We start from the raw sequence: 19629 nt of genomic DNA on the forward strand, positions 1-19629 counted from the left end.
GACGGGAAGGAAATGAGAGAGCGGTTGGCGGAGGCGCGAGCGGGCCGGCCCGCGCGGAGTCCGAGCGGCGGAGGCGGGCCCGCGGCAGGGCTGGCCCCGCCCCTTAAAGGGCCCTCGGCCGCCGCCCTCCGCGGGCGGGAGCGCGGTCTCCGCGGGCTGGGCCGCCGGGGGGCGCTGGCGCAGCCGAGACCGGGGGGCAGAGGACGGCCGCCGAGCCGAGCCCGCTTCCCTGGCGGACAAAACCGGGGAGCGTGGAGGAGCCACCGCCCCGACCCTTTCCCTGCGGCCTGTGGCGAAGACAGAGACCCTCCCGCGCCACGCGGGGCTGGAGCGGAGGGGAGGATGCCCGGGCCCGCCCACCCCGGCCTCCCGGCCCCGCGCCGGCCTTCCCGGCAGTCGTGGCCTCCCCAGCGCCTGGCCCGGCTGGCGAGCTGCCCGCCGCCACTGCGGCTCCCACGGCCCGATCCCGCCCTGGACGCAGCCCCGAGGCCCCGTCGCGGAGCGGCCCCGAGGGGCTCGGGACCAGCCGGCCGAGAAACCCCGCTCTCAGCCGCGGGCCGCTTCGCGTCTCATTTGGATACCGAGCTGCCCTCGGTCGACGTCGACGCTCGCCCCCGCCCCCGCGCAGACCCGGGGGTCCCCTCCCTGGCGGCGCCCCGTGTGCGCGCGGTCCCCCTTGGTCCCCCTTCCAGACCCCGTCTCGCTCCGCGAGCTTTTCCGCCCCTGAGCCCCTGGCCGGCGTCCCCCGTCCTGGGAAAGCCCCTTCCCCGCGTCCCGGATCTCGACCACCGGGCTCTGTCGAAGACAATACTCCAATTCTCTGGGAAGTGGAAGAAACCAAGCCGGGGCTAGGGGGGCGCTGGGACCCCAGTTGGGGCTTTGAGACCTCCTAGTTGTCGAGCTACCACCTAAGTATTCAGAGACCTTTCCCCAGACTTCTTGCGGCGTCCCCAGGACCCTTCACGCTACGGTTGCGGAGACTCTGGTCCCAGCCTGGAGCGGTGGGCAAACTGGGTCCCCCCCACACGCATAGGGAAAAGAGTTGGAGGGGCCCGCCCCGTGATGTCACCCCACACACACCCTGTCCCCTTCCTCCACCCCCCAGGCTCATTGCATTTAGCTCACGGGGCTTGGGCTACGACTTGCAAAGTTTAGGGGGCAACGAACAGAGTGACCCTGGGGGTGCCCACGCCCGACAGCCGCCCCGACGCCCAGGACCTGCGGGCAAGGATGCAGCCGGGGGGTTAGGGAAGCACTTCTGCCCCTTCCTCTCCTGAGCCCTGGCAGGGTGGTGAGTAGTTAACACTCCTTCCCCAATCTGCCCTTGTTTAGGGTCCCTGGACTTCCCAGCGGATTGAAAAGAGGAGCCCCAGGGATTCCCCACGCCAACCCTCAGCCGGTTAGGACTCTGACGTCCAAAAGGCGACAGATGAAAGTGCCCGCATCCATCCTACCCCACTCCCATAGTGCCCCCAACACCAGCTCCTCCTTGGTGTTCTCCTTTCAGGAGCTGAATTCAAATTCCACTGGCAGCCCTGACGCCCCTGGGAAAGGGAGGGGTAGGGAAAGACCCACCGGTGTCCTGAGGGGAGGAGCAAGAGGGTTCCAGGATGGGAGAGGTCTGTGGGCAAGGTGCCTGCTCACTCCAAGAGGGACCATGGGAATTGGACTGGGGCTCGATGCCCCTTCCCCCAACAGCTCCATCTGCACATGAAGCTGAGGCTTCCGAACCTTGACAAAGTGTGGGACCGTCTCTACTAGATGCCTTGTCCCAGACTCTTCTGGTGTTTCTTCCCCACCCCCCCTTCCTTCCCTGGGGTTGGAGCAGCTGTCCAGAGACCCCACCATGACTCATTCTCTCCTCTTTCTCCTCCTCCCTTCCTCATTTAACCCCACCTTTCCCAGTCCAGTGAGGTAGTGTTGAGTCCCAGCCGCAGATGAGGCAAGCTTTCTTTTTAGCCAGAACAAACTGCTGGGCCTTGCGCGCCCAGTCCCACCAGTGCCCCTGGGCCCCTCCTTCCATCGACCCCAACTCCCACCCCCTGAAAAGCTAGGGAACACATAATATCTCATAACCTTATAAGATTTTAGTTTAAGCTTTACTCAGTGTCCTTGGTTCAGAGGGACATAAAGAGACAGCTGGTTCCCCTTGACCCAATCCTGTAGATTTTTTCAGTTACCCCAGCAAGCCCATGCTCTCTCCTGAAATTGGCCTTTCTTCTTGAAAAATAGAGGTACGGAATCCTCAAGATTCATGGGCACCTGAGTTCCTGCCCCCTACCCCCTTGCAGGTTTCCCAACCCCCTCAAGATATTCATGGATGGATGAGAGGAGCTGACACTGACCTTCCCCTCTGTGATCACCTTTTCTTCCGCCATGGAGGAAGCCTTGTTGCCCCTGGCCATGACCTCTGACCCCAGGCCCTTTAATCAACAACTCCCAGAGCCTCCAGACCCAAGATGTGTCTTGGAACCCCAGGACAATCCTGAACTGGCACCCGCCCTGGTGTGTGCTCTTTGCTGCTGCTTTGGAATCATCTACTGCTGCTTCGGTGAGGGCAGGGCCAGGATTCTGGGGGGCAGCTGCCCAAGACTGTCACCCTCCAGGATGATGCCAACTTTCTCCTTTGCTCCTGGGCCACCTCTACTCCTCTGTCAGGGGATGCCTACCTTCAGTATGGGCCATGCTGCTCTTGCCAGCTCTTCTTGTCCTCCCCCCATCCATACCCTCGAGCTTCGATCCCTGGCAATTATCACTTGCCTCTCCCTCCCCTCCTACTTCAAAACTCCATTCCCACGTTATCCTCCACGTTTAAGGCTTCTTTAACCCTTCACCAATAACCTGAATCAGCCCGTGCTGATTTCTTCCCATCTACCATCCCTGGAAGTACTAAACCTTCTTTCCATATCTCCTCCTCCCCACAACATATCCATTGTATCTCCTGATTTTTCCTCCCAACCCCTCACAGTTTTTGAAAGGTCCCTGCCTTCCCCAAGATGATCCCTTTCTGCCCCTTGCCTTGAGGTCCCTGTGTCGCTGTGCCTGTCTTCCGCTCCTCTGGCTAGCCACTCCCTTCTAATTCATCAGAGCTGGCTCTGTAGATGTCCCCTTTTGGTCTCTCAGTGCCTCCTGCCTCCCTTCCCAGGCTACCGCTGCTTCAAGGCAGTAATGTTTCTCTCGGGCCTGCTGTCAGGAGCTCTGGTGATCTTCCTGCTGTGCCACAAGGAGCGAGTGCTAGAGACACAGCTGAGCCTGGAGGTGAGCGCGGGCATTGCGCTGGGCATCGGACTCCTCTGTGGCCTGGTCACCATGTTGGTGCGCAGCGTTGGGCTCTTCCTGACTGGTCTCCTGCTAGGCCTAACCCTGGGTGCCGGGGCCCTGCTGGGCACAGAGCCCATCTACCAACCACCTTCAGCCTGGGTGCCGGCTGGGGGGCTGGTGGGGCTGGCACTGCTGGGAGCCCTGCTCACACTTCGGTGGCCACGTCCATTCACAGTTTTGGGCACAGCCCTGCTGGGTGCTGCGGTGCTGGTGGCCTGTGCTGACTACTTCCTAGAGGGGCTGGCACTGGGCAGTCGGCTGGGCCAACGCTTGCAGGCACTTCCAGCCTTGCCTCCTCTCTGCTGGTATAGCTGGGTCTTGCTGGGCACCTGGCCAGCCCTGGGGGCCCTGGGGGCCCTGGCCCAGTGGAAGCTCATGGATGAGGAACATGGAGGCCACGCCAATGGTGAGTTAGTGCCGTGGTACAGAAGCAGCCAACCTGTGCCTTCTCATGTCCCCAGTTCCCAAACTTGGCAGGGGAAAGGGGGGAAATACACTTAAGGGTGGAGGTGTCTAAGGTAAACGGGGCAGGGCAGTGAAAGAAAGTTAGAGTTGGAGGAGCCGACGGGAGGGGGGAAAGAATGAGAAAAATTATCAGAGGGAGCAGGGAGGAGTTAGTTACTGGGGGCTGTAATGGAAGGAAAGGAAGGTCTCAGGGGAGTCCGGAGGAAAGTGTAGGAGGAGACCAAAGACTAGTTTCTTTTAGAATAACCAGGGGGAAGATGAGATTTGAGACAGAACAGGGAGATCAAATGGGTTTCTCGGGGGGGGGGGGGCACTTGGGGGTGGGATTCGGGGTCTAAAGAGGCCTCCCTGAGTCTGCATTGCCCCCTCCCAAGCAGTGGTCTTGAGCCACCAGCGGAGGCATCTTCAGCTCCTTCGGATCCGTCAGCAAGAGGCCAAGTGGCACCGGACGCCCTCCGGGGTGGGGCTCTGTGAAGGCGGCTACCGGCCCCGGCTCCCCCTCAACACCCGGAGCCCTGCTGATAGTCTGGCTCCCGTGAGTGCGGGAGGGGCACCTGGGGACGGGGCAGAGGGCACATGGGGTGGTCAGGGTAGGAGGGGGCTCCGACCCAGGCCCTATCTTCTGTCCTCTCTGCCCTGTGCCTCTCCAGAGTTATCTCCAGAGCCTTCGAGAGCGCCAACTGGGACCGGGCACCCAGGCCACAGCCCCCCACACCGTGCTGGACCTAGATTCTGACTGTGCTTCCACTGTACCCCTCACCACACCTTCTGGTTCCACCCAGACCTGAGCCTAAACCTCCAGCGATGCCTCCACCCCAAGCAAGGGCCTTGGAACACCAAGTGTGCAGGACCTGAGCCCGCAGGACCCGCATACAAACTTCGCCACCTCTCTCACTGGGGATAGAATCTTTACTCCAACCCAGACCAGCCCCGTAAGGGTGTGTTTCAGGGATGGAAAAAGGGGGCTTTTGTGGGGAGGGGAGGGGAGAGGAATGGAAGGATGAATACCTACCTCTGTCCAAGAATAGAGGTGCCCTGGCCCCTAAAGTAATTGACTTCCTCATTCCCTCCAAACCAAGGAGGGTCCTTACCCCAAAAGCCTTTTATATACTTGCCTCGTGTGCCTCACAATGGTAAAATAAGGGGTTTGTTTCGTTGTTGTAGGACCTACAGAAAATCAAGAAGCTCCCTAAAGCACTCGATAGCTTTTTGATGGGGCGAAGGGCACAGAGGAGCTCTAAGATCACCTAATCCCTAGGCCTCTCATTAGGGGGTAGTTGATTCCTGGTTCGCCTTTCCTCTTGGGTCCCATAGGTTCGAATCCCCTTCTACCTCAGTCGGGAGTACTGTCCTCCATGGTGCTTCCCTTCCTCTCCTTAATGTGGGGAAGACCATGGGGCAATGCATGGCGCAGGACCTGCCTCCCCCAAAAGCAGTCTACTTGCTCCACGGAGAGAGAACTGGGTCCACGTGCCAGAGTCTTGCCCTTTGGCCCAGAGTAGCCTGGTCTTCATGGCTGTATGGGAGACAAGTGCCTTCTCTGCTTCTTGTTGTAGGTGATGCTAATCTCCTTAACCAAACCTTTGTCCCAGCCGCTAATCTGTTCTAACTCTCCCTCCTCTGATTCTCCTGCTCAAAGTCTGTTCCCTGGGACCCCAGACAGCATGAAGGAAGATGTATTCTTCCCCCTGGGCAACAAAGCTATGACGCGAGGGAGGAAGAACATGGAAGCATGTGAATAAAATAGCATTGAACACAGAACCAGGGATTCCAGCCTCTGCTGTTGCTCTTGAAACACCTTGCACCTTGAAACAATTAGCCAGACTGACAAGTCCTCTGGTCCCCTAAAGATCTGATAAGGCCCCCCCTTATCAGACTGGACTACTGTACACAGCGACACAAACACACAGCCAGAGGAAGAGCTGTTCAGTCCTCTCTAATGAACATGGAGCTAGCCTTTGTTAAGCACAAATGTGCCAGACATTGTGCCCTGCACTTCACAAATAGTATTTCATTTAATGCAAAAACCCTGCAGGATTGGTATTAACCTTATTTAGCAGAATCGAAGGCTCAATGAACTTGCCCAAAGTCATAAGCAAGTAAATGTGATTCTTAATAGGTTCCAAAGCCCTTGCTCATTTTACTGGCCATGCTGTTTTTTGCACTTTATCTAGGAAGGACAAGACCCAAGCATTTAGCTTCCCAGCTGTTGCCCACCTGTCAGCCAAGGGCCTGAGTGATGCCTGCCTTCCCCCAGTCTTCCAGACAGTAAATAACACAGTTGGAGGTGCTATCTAGGATGGAGAGGAAATGTGGGGAGCTGACCCAGAGTTAGGGAGTCCCTGCCCAGGACAGAAAGAGCACAGAGAAGGGGTGGCTAGTGCTGGGACATTTAGAGGCCTGAGGTCTATGGCTCACACCCCTGCTGCAGCCCTGCAGCCTAGTGAGCCGACATTTGATTCACATCTTAGGCCTCTGGGAGGGTGACAGTACCAGGGAATGAAAGGGTAGGGGAGGCCGTGGCTGAGGGGGTAATGTCCAAGATTGGGTCTCCAGGTGAGGGGTCATTGTTCAACGTGGTATCTATGGCTGAGGAAGTGGTATTCAGGGTTGTTCCTATGGCAGAGGGGTCAGTGCCTGTGGCTGAAGGACGGATATCTCCACCTGATGGAGGAGGGTCTGAGGTCTGGGGATGACAGTGCATCCAGTTGGGGGCGGTGTCTCTGGGATAGCCTTTCTCTACTCGGAGCTGCCGGTTGAGGCGCCAGTACTGTTTATCCTTGAAGAAGTAGACACGGCCATCCCGCCAACTCACAGCAGCTGAGGGCTGGTCTGGCACTCCCGTAAACAACCTTTTGATTGGTTTAGGGTAGTGGCTGAAGTCCGTTCGGGCCAGCTCGTCCCACTGCCAGTACCCGGATCCCTAGGAGTTGGGTGGGAAGGGAGAAGAGGATAAGGAGAGAGCTTAAGGATCCCCAGAAGTCTACTCCCAGTCCACTCCAGCTGCAAACCATCTCCCTTGGAGAGCAAGTCGGCTTCCCCTTCCCTGTGTGAGGTAGCCCACCCCTCCTAAGAAGGGATTTGCTTTAAACTGTATACCTTAAAGAGGAACACCTTTTGGTTGAAAGGCCAATAGAGAGCTGCGTCCAGGTTGGGCTCTATCCTATTCAGCTTCTTGGGGAAGCCGGGAGACCTCTTGAAATTAATATAGCGCCACACCTTGTCTCCTGAGAGCAGGTAAGGAAAGGACACGTTATCTCCGTCTTCAGGTGACAGCTTTTGGGTCTCCCATTCAACCCTTCCAGAAACTTCTCATCTCTTCCTCCCTTTCATGGCTTCTTTAATGGTAGGCCTTCTTCAGGGAACACACCGTAAACCAGTCCCTTTACCCTTAAAGAAGTGAATCCATTGTGTTCGAGGAGAGTAGACAGCAGCATCTAGGTTTCCTGGGAGCCCCTCCCAAAGGGCCGACACCTGGAACAAGGGCCCCAGCCCTGAATCTGTCACCGTCCACACGTAATTCCCCTTGAAGGCATAAGTCTTCCCGCGGGGCCCTGAAAGCAAAAGTATGTGAACAATTCAAAAAGACATGGGTCGAATAAAGACTTTAGGGCACCTCAGGCAGGCTGATCATTTGCCCTCCTCCCACAGGCTGAGTCCTCAAAACTTCATTCAACTTTAATTTAAAGAGAGGACCTAGGTAGAGAAGAAAGACCCCGTGTTCAGCCTCTTTGCTATTCAGAGCATTTCAGCTCCCATTCACGCAATAAAATAAAAGCCCTGCTCCCCTTTGGGGACCCCACCTCCCATTCTGAGTAGCTTCCACGTTGTCCTTCCCTGCAGGTATATAATACCCTCTCTAATAGACATTACAGTAAATATGGTTTTCTTCATCTTGCTATATTACCAGATATGGTTTAGTGGCCCCTATCAGGAGGCACTGAGGTAAATGCCAGCCTAACCCAACTTTAATCTGGCTCTGAGGCCTCCCTCCCATGCCAGATGCCTTCTTCCATGGCCACTAACCCCTGCCTGGCATCTAACCTCTGTTACTCATGCTGAGGTCCCACATCATTCCCATTTGTCCAGGTCCCAAAGTCAGCAGGCTGCTGCCACTGCCTGCCTATAGCCCGGGGTGTGGGGGGGTGCTCACCCAGCATTATGGCATCCAGTTCACCACTGCAGGGGTCTGGCATGGGGCCAGGTTCTGTGGGCATATGTGGTATAGCGGGGAGCTCCATCTCTTCTTCCTCCTCCTCTGTCTCTGGGCTCTTCTTGCCTGCAACGTAACATAATGCGACTCAGGGAGAGAACTCATAGCACCTGGGCTCCCCACTCATCTCTAAGTTCGGCTCAGAGGCCCTATAGAAAGGGGAAGAGCAAATCCTAGAAAGTTTCTCTTGGTGAGAGGCAAGATCATACTGATATCAACAGGAGACACCTTTTAGTGTTGAGAAGGACCAGAAAGGGGAAAGTTTGCTGGAATATTCATCCTTCATCCCCAAGAATGGGTAAGAGGGGAGAGAGGCCTGAAAGGAAGACCAGACATGGAAGTGTCAGAAAAAAAACTCCTGAAAATAAAGTAGCCTGAATAACTGGGTAGGAGGAAGAGAAAAAAGCTAAGTCATTTCCTACCATGGAGGCTAGACCTGTCTCTTCAAACTTGAAGAGATGCTGGTCACACTGACCCTCATGATCACTAGGGCTCGTGACTAACCATAACTTGAGGGAAAAGACTGACCATAGAGAGCCTGAATCCCTGCCACATCATCCGGGTGCAGCTTGAAGTGGGGCCGGTAGCCAGCATACACAGGGGCCATGAGGGCCTGGGTGTATCGAGAGTGCCCAAGCCCCAGGGCATGGCCCAGTTCATGGGCTGCAATGATGCGCAGGTTCACCCCCCGGTAAGTCCTCTCAGTCCAGAGCTCATCTTCATCAAAGTGCACACTGCCCAGCTCTGGGATGTCAGCATGGGCCAGGACCCTCCCTGGACAAAGACAAAGGTGGACAGGAAGGAGGTCAGAGTCTCTTAGGCTAGAGCATCCTTTGCTTGTTATTACCCCAATTTCTCCATTCCCTGAAATTTCCGTCTATAGTCAGTCTCTCGGGTGCCTCTCTTGTTCTTTTCAGCTCCCCTTGTCATCACCCAGTTCTCTCTGGATTGCTCATCCCTCTGTCTCTGTATTCCCAACCACTCTCTTCTCTCTGGCCCAGTCCCCTCTGAGGTGTGTCTTGAGCAGGGGAACTTAAACCAAGGACTAAAGCATAAGCATCAAAGGGGAGGCTTGATAAGACCCCAGGGAGGTGAACAGCTGCTCTCCAAGAGAATGTTAGAAGGTAGTTAGTGTGAGGTGCAGTTGAGCATTGGGGGAAGCCTGAACATTAGGGTTCCAGAGTCACTGGCTCAAGGGGACCAAGACAATCTCAGAGGTCTATGAGGTGGGAGCTGAGAGCTGGTGCCTACCAGGTCCATCAAAGGAATTGGAGCAGTAGGGGCTCTGGCGGCCATGGAAGGAGAGGCGGATGTCAGCCCAGCCAGCCTGCACTTCCCTGAAGGTCAGGGGGGCCGCACTGCTCCAGTACTGGAAGGCTTGAAGCAGGGCTGCCCGGGCTGTGTCGGGTGGGAGGGTGGAAGGGAGGTTGAAGATGCGGAAAGTCAGGTGCTTCTTTCTCCAGCGGCCTGGTTATCGGACCAGAAAATAGATTAGAAACAGAGATCCTCTGCCAAACCCAGAGAGTTCCCCTGAGTCTAGGCATTGGTTCAGTAAAGCTATGTCTCTGGGCAGGTGATGATCAGCTAATCACCAGGTGATCATCCACGCAACACTGACCTGGGCCTGGCTGTCCCAATGTCACCCATACTCCAGAGCCATGCCACTCCCACTTTCCCTCCCTTTTCTAGTCTCAGTCCTCACCCAGCAGGAGGTATTTAAGGGTCTTCTGGTTGAAGGGATCCTCCAGGCCACAACGGGGCTGCCTCATGCGGGCCCTTGTGGCATCATCCAGCTGACCTGAGACTGGCAGCTCAGATGCTTCTTGAAAAGTTCTGAAAAGAGGGAGAGGGATGGACCCAGTAGGACAAAGGAATCTGGAATGACTGAAAATGGGATAGCTCTTTGGCCCCCTTCTGCCCACAGTGGTAGCTGAGAATGGCACAGAATCTCTGAAGCTGATGGGGTCACTCCAGTATCCAGTCTTCATAATTAGGACTTTCTCCTCTGTTTTGCAGAAATAGCGATACTCCGGCTTCACCTCCCCATCTTCAGTCTCTTATTTGTGCAAGGTTGCCCTCAGGTGTAGCCCTCTTCTCTACTGCAATTTCTAACCTTGTCCTGCTCTAGTGAAGTATCCTGCCCCTTGCTCTGGGACTCTCTAATCCCACCTAAGGGCCTGTCCTCCCTCTGCATTCTCCTCCTGCTAGACCCCCCTCCCAGCCCAGCTTGCTCAGGGGCAGTTTCATCCCTCAGGCACCATAGGCACTGTAGCCTTTCAAGGGATGGTGAACATATCTGAGAGCAGAAAGAAAAATTATCCATTAGATCCAAAATAGGAAAAGAAAACTTCAAAATATAAATAAATATGGAATCAAATGTCTACAAAAAGCAACATCATGCCAACAACTCAACCCCAACTCAATTCAACCTATAATTTTACATGTTAAGTTATAGTTCATGTGGGATGTTGCTAATAGTCTACTGGATACCCGTGGAATGGAGCCTCCAGAGGACCTAGGAAGCCCTACTCAGGGCCTAGGAAAATCCAATGGCTGGTCCTCATGTTTGAATTCCCATTTTACCCCATGCCCCACCACCTGAACAGTGATAGCAACCCATTTCCTAGATCCCTAGATTGGGGTCAGGCAAAAGTGGGCTTGGGGAGAGAAGACATGAAAAGAAGGAAAGATGACCTTGCAGCCTTAACCCTTAGGGCATGTGCCTTATAAACTCTCACCTCAGAGCCTCCATAATATCTTCTGGCCTGAAGTTATCAGGTCCTTCTAGAGGCTTCTGTAGGTACCCATATTGCAACAGATAATCCTATGATGGGAGTCAGGGTAAGCAGAATAAAAAAGGGAGTTAGTTGGCCTCAGGGTAAAGCTTCTCAATAACCTAACAGACCCATAGGGATAGGAGGGGACAGACTTTGAAGGACCAAAGGAGAGGCATCTTAGAGAAGGAGCTCAGGTGGAACAAAGGCAGGGAGTGGGAGATGGGCAGGAGTAGATCATGGAGCTTAGGAAGGAAAGGAAAGGCAGACTGAAGGTCAGGAGGGAAGCTTGGATGGGACTATGGCGCAGTACCCCAATCCCTTCATGGGTCTGGGTCCCTCCTTCCCCGAGGGGACTCACCACTGCTGTCTCTTTTCGGGCAGTCCCCAGGGCCCGACCTGAGACTGTCGCAGGGAGTAGGAAGCCCAGGCACAGCCACTGCCAGTTCATGGTCCAACCAGGCAGGAACTCCACAGGTCGGCTAACCCTCTGCCCTGAGACTTCTGGGAGCCTGGGGAAGCAGGGTTAAGGGGGGGCTCCTGCCTCCAGTTCTTTCCACTCTCCAGTCTCTGGACCTCTTTATAAAACTTCAGAGGAGGAGAATTGGGGGGAGTGGCAGTGGGAGGTGACTCAGCCCAGAGATATGTTGCAATTCACCATTAACCCCTGCCCCGCCACAGAGCTTCTGTCAAGAAGAGCCCCTAACCCATTCCCAGAGTCCTCCCTACAGATGAGGAGACCATTCATACTGTCCTGGGTGGGGGGCAGCCTGGCGGGAAGAGAAGCAGAATCTCGGTAGAGACTGGGATAGGGACCATGGCTATCCCCTGGAGATATTCCTGTGCCCCAGGAACCCTGGGCCAGCAAACCCCTTATCTTCAACTCTCATGGGTCCCTATCTGCTCTAGGATAGGAAAAAAATAAAAGTTAAGAGGTAGGAAGCAGCGTAGGTGCTCCGGTTTCAGGTGAAGAAATCAGAGACGAGGTCTCAGTTTCTTTGTACTTGTGTGTGCTTTAATAAAAAGTCTTTATTTGGGGCGGCCCCGGGTGGCTCAGCGGTTTAGCGCCTCCTTCGGCCCAGGGCGTGATCCTGGAGACCCGGGATCCAGTCCACGTCGGGCTCCCTGCAGGGAGCCTGCTTCTCCCTCTGCCTGTCTCTCTCTCTCTCTCTCTCTCTCAATCTCTGTGTCTGTCTCTCATAAATAAATAAATAAAATCTTTTTTAAAAAGTCATTATTATTTCAAGTATCTAGTGAGCTACTTCATTCCCCCCTGAGCCCTAGCACCTACCTCAGGCCAGCTCAGTACTTCAGGTGGTGCTTAATGAATCTTCATCAAACAACTAAGTGGGGTGGGAGAGTGCATGGGAACCAGAGTTTGGAGAGGGTCTTGAGTGCTATTTGGGGAAGAGATGAAAAACTTCCATTTTAAAACATTTACTTTGTCTTAGGTGATTTACAAATGATCTCACAACCCTCCTAGAACAGAGGCATTATTCTAGTCTCTTCTTCTTCTTCTTTTTTTTTTTTTTTTGCCCTTTTTTTATAAGAGGAAATGGGGACCCAGAGAGAGAACTATTTTTTTTAAAGATTTTATTTATTTATTCATGAGAGAGAGAGAGAGAAGCAGAGACACAGGCAGAGGGAGAAGCAGGCGCCCTGAAGGAAGCCCAATGTGGGACTCCATCCCAGGACCCCACCCCCACCCCCTTCTCCCCACCTCCTCACCCCCCAGGATCTGCAAGGCAGATGCTCAACCACTGAAGCCACCCAGGTGCCCCCCAGAGAGAGAACTTGATAAGTACATGAAGCTCCCAATTGATCTGGACTATATTCAAATAAATCCCTCTGCTGACTCCAGAACCCGTTATAACCCGTGCTCTTTCCATGCACCACATGGATGACTCTCAGAGTTCTATTCTTTAAATGTTTAGGAGCTGCCAAAGGTTCCAGTCTCATTGATGCATCCATAATGTTTGCATATCCTTCCATGCACAGGGAAGAACTGGGAGAAAGGGTTACTGAACTCATGTTCTCAGTAGGACCTTCCCCCCCCTGCAAGGCTGGCTGTAAGGCTGGCAGGCCACAGGGGAACCCTTCACACTCTAGGGTCGAGATGGGGGATATTCCTTTTTTTTTTTTTTTAAAGTTTATTTATTTATTCATGAGAGACACACAGACAGAGAGGCAGAGACACAGGCAGAGGGAGAAGCAGGCTCCATGCAGGGAACCCGATGTGGGACTCGATCCCGGGACTCCAGGATTACGCCCTGAGCTGAAGGCAGATGCTTAACCACTGAGCCACCCAGGCGTCCCAGTGGGGGATATTCCTGACTCATGTTGTTGCCCTTGGTAATGCTGACCCCTTTGACCCACCCAGCTCTCAACTGGGTAACAATCAGGTGACTAAGTCCCAAATGGCCAGTGACAGGCAAGGAAGGACAGAGAACTTCTGACGGATAAGTGACAAAGGCCATGACTGAGGCCATTGCCCAGGCTGATGTCCTCAGGAAATGATGGAGTTTAGGAACCAGCTCTCAGCCCCCTGCAGAGTTCTTTCTCCACTTTCCCCTTCTTCTCCTCCATCCTGACTCCCACTTTGAGAACAGGGCTTGGTCCAACTGAAAATTATAATTTTTTCTGATTAAAGTTTTCTCTTTTTTTCTGAATAAAAGTTATCCCTTGCTCGTTGTAGCAAATTTGGAAAATACGAAAATAAACCAGGAAGAAAATGAAAACCACCAGTAAATGCTTCCCAGAAGAGAACCACTAGTAACATTCTGACACATTTTCACTTGAAACTGTGTTTCTGAGTTCAGCTCCAGCTCTGCCTGCAGAGACTCAGCCCCTGGAGACTCCGGTGGGGATGAAGAGAAAGTGAGAAGAGGTAGTAAAAAAAATGCGGAGGAGGGACAGGAGCTGAGGGTGGTGGGGAGAGAGGAGGATACAGGGGAGGATATGAGAGAAACAAGTAGGATGAGTGGGAGAGTTGATTACTCCCTTCCCTTAGGCACCTCACAGGAGGGGGAAAGGAGCAGGACAGACGGACAGACAGACAGACGTGTGGCAGTGTGTTGGTGAGAGAGGACTGTGAAAGGTGGGCACTGGCTCTGGCCTGCCTGGAAGGCCCTGGCCATGGGGGCGGGGCGCGGGACATGGAACCACATTGTAGATACTAAGGAGCCAGGAGAGAAGAGAGTAAAACAGGGAAAGCTGCCAAATAGTTTACCTCATTTAGCTGTCAGCAACCGAGCTGGGGGCATCACCATGTTACGAAAAAGGAAACTGCGCCTCTAGAAGGTTGCTTCAGGCCACGCAGCTGGAGCAGTAGAGCCCTGGGCCCGAGCCTCGATGATCTTCGCGGCCCCCCAGGAGCTTCCCAGGCACCCGAACGCCCCCCGGGCTGGGAGCCACGCGGCCCCCCTTCCTGCAGCGCCCCCCCCCCCCCAGCCAGGCTGACCAGCTCTTTCTCTCCCTGAACCTGTCACCTCTCACGGTGGGGGGGGGGGGAGATAAGGGGACCTACACACAGGGTTAGGACACGTGGTCTGCCCGCCCCAAAAGAGAACTTGAGTCTGAGCAAGAGCCCCGGAGGTCTCTAGCTTGCTTGCTCCCTTCCCACAGATTAGCAGATTAGTTCCCTCTCTGTCCCTCTCTGTCCAATGTGGCCAAAGAATTGTGTCTGGAAATATTTTTAAATTTTTTTTTTATTTATTTATGATAGTCACAAAGAGAGAGAGAGAGAGGCAGAGACACAGGCAGAGGGAGAAGCAGGCTCCATGCACTGGGAGCCTGATGTGGGATTCGATCCCGGGTCTCCAGGATCGCGCCCTGGGCCAAAGGCAGGTGCCAAACCGCTGCGCCACCCAGGGATCCCCTGGAAATATTTTTAATTAAAATCTTTTAAACTGTAACAGGAGGAAGTAGGTTAGGTTCTTTTTTCTTTGGTTTTATTTATTTATTCACGAGAGACACAGGCAGAGGGAGAAGCGGGCTCCTCAAGGGGAGCCCGACGTGGGACTCGATCCCGGGTCTCCAGGATCAGGCCTTGCGCTGAAGGAGGCGCTAAACCGCCGAGCCACCCGGGGATCCCCAGTAGGTTAGGCTCTGAGAGTATTTCCTAGTGATCGGGGGCCACGGGGTCACGGGGCTACGGATGTAGGGCAAGGGGTTGTGAAGTCTCTAAGTCCGAGAGAAGAGGATCTCTAAAGCACCACTCACCCTCTCTGACACCACCCTTCCCGGAATGGGGTGGCCCCTAGGGCTGGAAAGCTTGGTATAAGGGGCAAGTCTGGGGCCTGAAACTGGAAGTGAGAAAAACATTAAGTTATAACTCGCCGGCCCAGACACTGCTCTTGATTTCGAGAAATGTGGTGTTAGCCTCTGGCCTGTTTCCCCTGAGTCCTGAGGGAATCAGGAGCAAGGAACTTTCCCTGGCTGAATGGGATTGAGTTTTCCAAGCTGTTACCCTGGAAACCTCTGTTTTTAAGAGGAGTGCCTCCCCCACAACACGCACTCCTTTAATTAGTCATGAGTTCCTAGAAGCCAGATGGGAAGAAGGCCTGGATTGTGCACAGCTGGAACTGGTTAGTGAGGAGAGAAGTGGGAGGGGTTTGGGGATGGCTCAGGGCCTGGGCCAGCACATTCTGTTCCCAGGATACTCCAGATTTCCTCCCCACACACACACACACTTCCCCATCACAAGCAGTCCCTCCTGCCTATAGCTCCTCAAACATGCACCCACTCAGGCTCAGTTGAGAGGATATCAGAGCCAAATCCTTAAGTTCTTCAGTTCCTGTCCAAGGGCAAGCAAGGAAACCAAGATCTGTTCCTTGTCTCCAGTTCACACACAGGAGAAGGCATCGCCCCGCAGAACTCCCCTGGAGATTGCTGGAGGCTTCTGCTGGTTATCTCCTTACACAGTACAGAGCCAAGGAGATACATGAAGGGATAAGAGTAAGTAAGGAGGGGAGTAGAGGAGTAAGAAGCTCAGGCGGGGAACCTGGGGGTGTGGGATCAACCCCTGTGTCGGGCTCCGTGCTCAGTGTGGAGTCTGCTTCTCCCTCTCCCTCTGCTCCTGCTGCCCCCGTCACTCTCTGTCTCAAATAAACTCTTTTAAAAATAATTAAATTAAAGGGGGAAAAAGCTTACGTTTTCTTTCAGCATCTAAGATAGGGAAATGATGGTAACAAAGGATATTTGCTCCTTCTGGGAACGGCTGCCTTTTCCTTAATGAAAATCAAACTGATCTTTATTGCTTTTCCCAAGGGCAGTGGGATGAGGGGGAGCAGTTTCGCCTCCTGTCCACACTTTGTGACCCCAAGAAACAGATCTGCACTAATGTTTGGGGATTGTCATGGGCCTGGAAAGTTCATGTTAGGATCCCCTTTTTTGGTGAAAGTCTTTGATGGGGGTTGCCAAAGGAAGGAGTTCAGCACCCACTTCCTCTATTGAAAAGGGCGGTAACTAGATGGGGGAAGGAGACCTAGGAATAACCCAGTTTTGTTCCTGTCGGACCAGTAACTGCAGAGAGAGGACTAGTGGGGTAAGAAAGCTGCCTTTAATGGGGGAGAAATGTAGGGAGAGGGTTCTCTTTTGTGCCCCTTGTTTTGTTCCTAACTTACTTAAGAATGATAGTGGAGGGTTCAACAGTATGTTTATATTTTTGTTTTTTAGTGAATTCATTAATTTGACAATGGAGGAAGGATCAACAGATTAAACAAGTATATCTAGCATATAGTGAGGAAGAAAGAGCTAAAGGATGATTTAAAGTGTCAAAGGTGCAAGGAGCACCTGGCATCTAGTTAAGCGTCTAACTCTTGATTCCAGCTCAGGTCATGGTCTCAGGGTCCTGAGACTGACCCCACCTGGAGCCGCCGCCGCCCCCCCCCCCCCCCTGCCTCCCACATAGGGCTCCATGCTCAGTGCCAGGTCTGCTGGAGAGTCTCTCTCCTTCTGCCTCTGCCCCTCCCCCGTCCTGCGCTTGCTCTCTAAGATAAATAAATAAATCTTAAAAAAAAAAAAAGTGTCAAAGGGGCAAAGTTTCAGTTTGAGTTTGAGGTGCAAGCAGCTTTGGCATTATGAGCACTACCTGTCAGCTATGACAGAAATTTTTTAAATGGGAAATAGAAAAAGATGATTGAAAGAGAAGATTCTTGATCCTAAAAAAGATTATATTCTCAGATTTTTTGTTACTTCTTTAAAGATTTTATTTATTTATTCATGAGACACACACAGAGAAAGAGAGAGAGAGAAAGAGAGAGAGAGAGAGAGAGAGGGAGGCAGAGACACAGGCAGGGGGAGGAGCAGGCTCCATGCAGGGAGCCCGAGGTGGGGCTCGATCCAGGGTCTCCAGGATCACGCTCTGGGCCGAAGGCGGCGCTAAACCGCTGAGCCACCCGGGCTGCCCTCAGATTTTTTTTTTTTTTTTTTTTAAGATTTATCTATTCACTTATTTTTAGAGACAGCAAGAGAGCACAGGGGGAGGTGGGGAGGCGCAGAGGGAGAAAGAGAGAAGCACACTCCCCAATGAGCATGGAGCCCGGCTCGAGGTTGGATCTCATGATCCCAAGATCATGCTCTGAGCTGAAATCAAGAGTATAAGGCCCAACCAACTGGGCTACCAGGTGCCCCATGTATTCTCAGATTTTTTTTATCCAAAAGCTATTTTTTTTTCTTTTAAGATTTTATTTATTTATTCAAGAGAGACAGAGAGAGAGAGGCAGAGGGAGAAGCAGGCTCCATGCAGGGAGCCCGACGTGGGACCCGATCCGGGGACCCCAGGATCACGCCCTGAACCGAAGGCAGACGCCCAACCGCTGAGCCACCCGGGGGTCCAGAAGCTCTTCTTGAGGATGTGTGTGCTTGCCTGTTGCTCATTTTTGTAACACTCCTTAGTGTGTGTATGTGCATGTGACTATAGGAGTGATGCTTCCCTGCTGTAAAAACTGGAGATGATACATAACTGCCTGATTTCAAAAAGGAAGCCAGGTATTGGTGGGATAGGAGCGCACTGGCAGGAAAGATTTGAGAGAGAATTGCAAACCAAGAGCTGAAACGGATGAAGAAATATCCAGTTGATCACTGGCCACAAATTAAGGCTGGTCCCTGACTAGAGTAGCCAAGGTGGCCAATAAGATCAGAGAGAATCAATAAGGGGCAGCCAGGGGTGGGGGGGTGGGGAGGGCACAGCGGCTTAGCGCCGCCTGCAGCCCAGGGCGTGATCCTGGAGACCCAGATCGAGTCCTGCATGGAGCCTGCTCCTCCCTCTGCCTGTGTCTCTGCCTCTCTCTCTTTTTTTTTTTTTTTTTTTTTTTAAATTTTTTTTTTAATTTATTTATGATAGTCACAGAGAGAGAGAGAGAGGCAGAGACACAGGCAGAGGGAGAAACAGGCTCCATGCACCGGGAGCCCGATGTGGGATTCGATCCTGGGTCTCCAGGATCGCGCCCTGGGCCAAAGGCAGGCGCCAAACCGCTGCGCCACCCAGGGATCCCCTCTGCCTCTCTCTCTGTGTGTCTCTCGTGAATAAATAAATAAAATCTTAAAAAAAAAAAAAAAAGAAAGAAGAAGCTGAACTAGCTTGGATTAGGGTCATTTATTTGAGGGCAAATCAAAAGAGTTATCTTTCTATCAACATATACCTTTGCAAATATAAGAAATGAGTATTGGCAAAAATTGTATTTATCTGTCATTCACTGCTTATTGGTGCCTCTTAAACTTTTTTTTTTAATTTTATTTATTATTTATGATAGTCACACACAGAGAGAGAGAGAGAGGCAGAGACACAGGCAGAGGGAGAAGCAGGCTCCATGCACCGGGAGCCCGATGTGGGATTCGATCCCGGGTCTCCAGGATCGCGCCCTGGGCCAAAGGCAGGCGCCAAACCGCTGCGCCACCCAGGGATACCTCTTAAACTTTTCTACCAATATTCACCAGGTAGATTATGAAAAAATACAGTCAGAGAGTAGAGGTATATGTACATACATGCGGTGGTTACTTCTTTGGGAAATTTGTCCATCTCGCAAAGATCACCCCTTCTCTGTCCCCCTTCCACATGGTTAAATAGGTGACTCCCAGCGGCCATACTTATGCCATGTGAAACTCTGCCCTCCAGCTCACTGAACCAGGGTTAGAGAACTGCCTCAAGCAGATTTATTCCTCCCAACCCCCAAGGAATCAGGTCTAAAAAGGAAATAAGTTAGGGGGATCCCTGGGATCCTGGGATCGAGTCCCACGTCAGGGTCCTGGCATGGAGCCTGCTCCTCCCTCTGCCTGTGTCTCTGCCTCTCTCTCCTCTCTCTATGACTATCATGAATAAATAATTTTAAAAAATTTTTTTAAATAAAAAAGAAATAAGTTAGTCTCCTCATGTGACTGGATCTGAAACATGCAAAGCTCAGGCAGTACATTGTGGCTCTCTACACAACGGTATGCTCAATAGCGGCCCACAAGGATGTCCATGTCCTAATCCCCAGAACTTCTAAATATGTTCCATTACGTGGCAAAAGGGGCTTTACAGATGTGATTAAATTAAGGGTCTTGACATGGGGAAATTCATGTGAAAAATAAGTGAATTTAGACACAGAATTTATACTCTTCACAAAAATTAACTCAAAATAGATCATATATCTAAATGTAAGCATAAAACTATGAAACTCGTCGGAGAAAACGTAGATAACCTTGAGCATGGCAAAGACTTTTCAGAGACAATACCAAAGGCATGATCCATGAAAGAAACAATTAGTAAGCTGAACTTCAGTAAAATTTAAAACTTCTGCTATAGAAGCACCTGGGTGGTTCAGTCAGTTAAGCATCTGCCTTCAGCTCAGGCCATGATCCCAAGGTCCTGGGATC

At 52.6% G+C, this 19629-nt stretch overlaps 2 protein-coding genes and 1 long non-coding RNA gene across 10 annotated transcripts; 2 read left to right on the top strand and 1 right to left on the bottom strand.

The window, feature by feature from the left end:
* The first annotated feature begins 659 nt into the window (after positions 1–659).
* LOC112678046 (transmembrane protein 198-like) lies at positions 660–5547 on the top strand. Of its 6 annotated transcripts, XR_003147345.3 has the most exons (6): positions 665–1291; positions 2292–2551; positions 3146–3727; positions 4161–4321; positions 4437–4724; positions 5426–5547. XR_003147345.3 is itself a non-coding variant. In XM_025477089.3 (5 exons), exons 2-5 carry the CDS (start codon positions 2377–2379, stop codon positions 4572–4574), a joined length of 1056 nt encoding a protein of 351 aa, XP_025332874.1. In that variant the 5' UTR covers positions 665–1291; positions 2292–2376; the 3' UTR covers positions 4575–5547. The 6 variants fall into 6 exon arrangements, 5 of the variants coding, with proteins under 5 accessions (XP_025332877.1, XP_025332874.1, XP_025332876.1 ...); XM_025477089.3 differs by having other exon boundaries at positions 4437–5547; XM_025477091.3 differs by having other exon boundaries at positions 671–1291; positions 4164–4321; positions 4437–5547.
* Positions 5548–5875: 328 nt separating this feature from the next.
* On the bottom strand, positions 5876–11382 carry MMP19 (matrix metallopeptidase 19). Of its 3 annotated transcripts, XM_025477081.3 has the most exons (9): positions 11135–11381; positions 10738–10823; positions 9702–9832; positions 9251–9466; positions 8528–8773; positions 7940–8065; positions 7176–7340; positions 6886–7013; positions 5876–6709 (listed from the first exon to the last, which is right to left on the bottom strand). In XM_025477081.3, the coding sequence occupies exons 1-9, from the start codon at positions 11222–11224 to the stop codon at positions 6254–6256; spliced, it is 1644 nt and encodes a 547-aa protein (XP_025332866.1). In that variant the 5' UTR covers positions 11225–11381; the 3' UTR covers positions 5876–6253. The 3 variants fall into 3 exon arrangements, with proteins under 3 accessions (XP_025332866.1, XP_025332868.1, XP_025332867.1); XM_025477083.3 differs by lacking the exon at positions 8528–8773 and having other exon boundaries at positions 11135–11382; XM_025477082.3 differs by lacking the exon at positions 10738–10823 and having other exon boundaries at positions 11135–11276.
* A 3333-nt stretch (positions 11383–14715) lies between these two features.
* On the top strand, positions 14716–18067 carry LOC125755984 (uncharacterized). Its single transcript, XR_007413667.1, has 2 exons — positions 14716–15729; positions 17457–18067. It is a non-coding gene; the product is annotated as an uncharacterized LOC125755984 (long non-coding RNA).
* The last annotated feature ends 1562 nt before the right edge of the window (positions 18068–19629 follow it).

This window comes from Canis lupus, chromosome 10 (assembly GCF_003254725.2).
Source record: "Canis lupus dingo isolate Sandy chromosome 10, ASM325472v2, whole genome shotgun sequence".
Taxonomy (NCBI): domain Eukaryota; kingdom Metazoa; phylum Chordata; class Mammalia; order Carnivora; family Canidae; genus Canis; species Canis lupus.

What these genes read in the sequence shown, in the direction of transcription:
- LOC112678046 (XM_025477089.3), top strand. Translation starts at nt 2,377, where the DNA reads ATGGAGGAAGCCTTGTTGCCCCTGGCCATGACCTCTGACCCCAGGCCC. An exon ending in ACATGGAGGCCACGCCAATG is followed by an intron (nt 3,728 to 4,160) that starts GTGAGTTAGTGC and finishes CCCCCTCCCAAG; the next exon opens with CAGTGGTCTTGAGCCACCAG. An exon ending in CTGCTGATAGTCTGGCTCCC is followed by an intron (nt 4,322 to 4,436) that starts GTGAGTGCGGGA and finishes GTGCCTCTCCAG; the next exon opens with AGTTATCTCCAGAGCCTTCG.
- MMP19 (XM_025477081.3), bottom strand. Translation starts at nt 11,224, where the DNA reads ATGAACTGGCAGTGGCTGTGCCTGGGCTTCCTACTCCCTGCGACAGTC. An exon ending in ACTGGATGCCATAATGCTGG is followed by an intron (nt 7,341 to 7,939) that starts GTGAGCACCCCC and finishes TTTTGCTTTCAG; the next exon opens with GGCCCCGCGGGAAGACTTAT. An exon ending in AAAAGGTGTTCCTCTTTAAG is followed by an intron (nt 6,710 to 6,885) that starts GTATACAGTTTA and finishes CCCAACTCCTAG; the next exon opens with GGATCCGGGTACTGGCAGTG.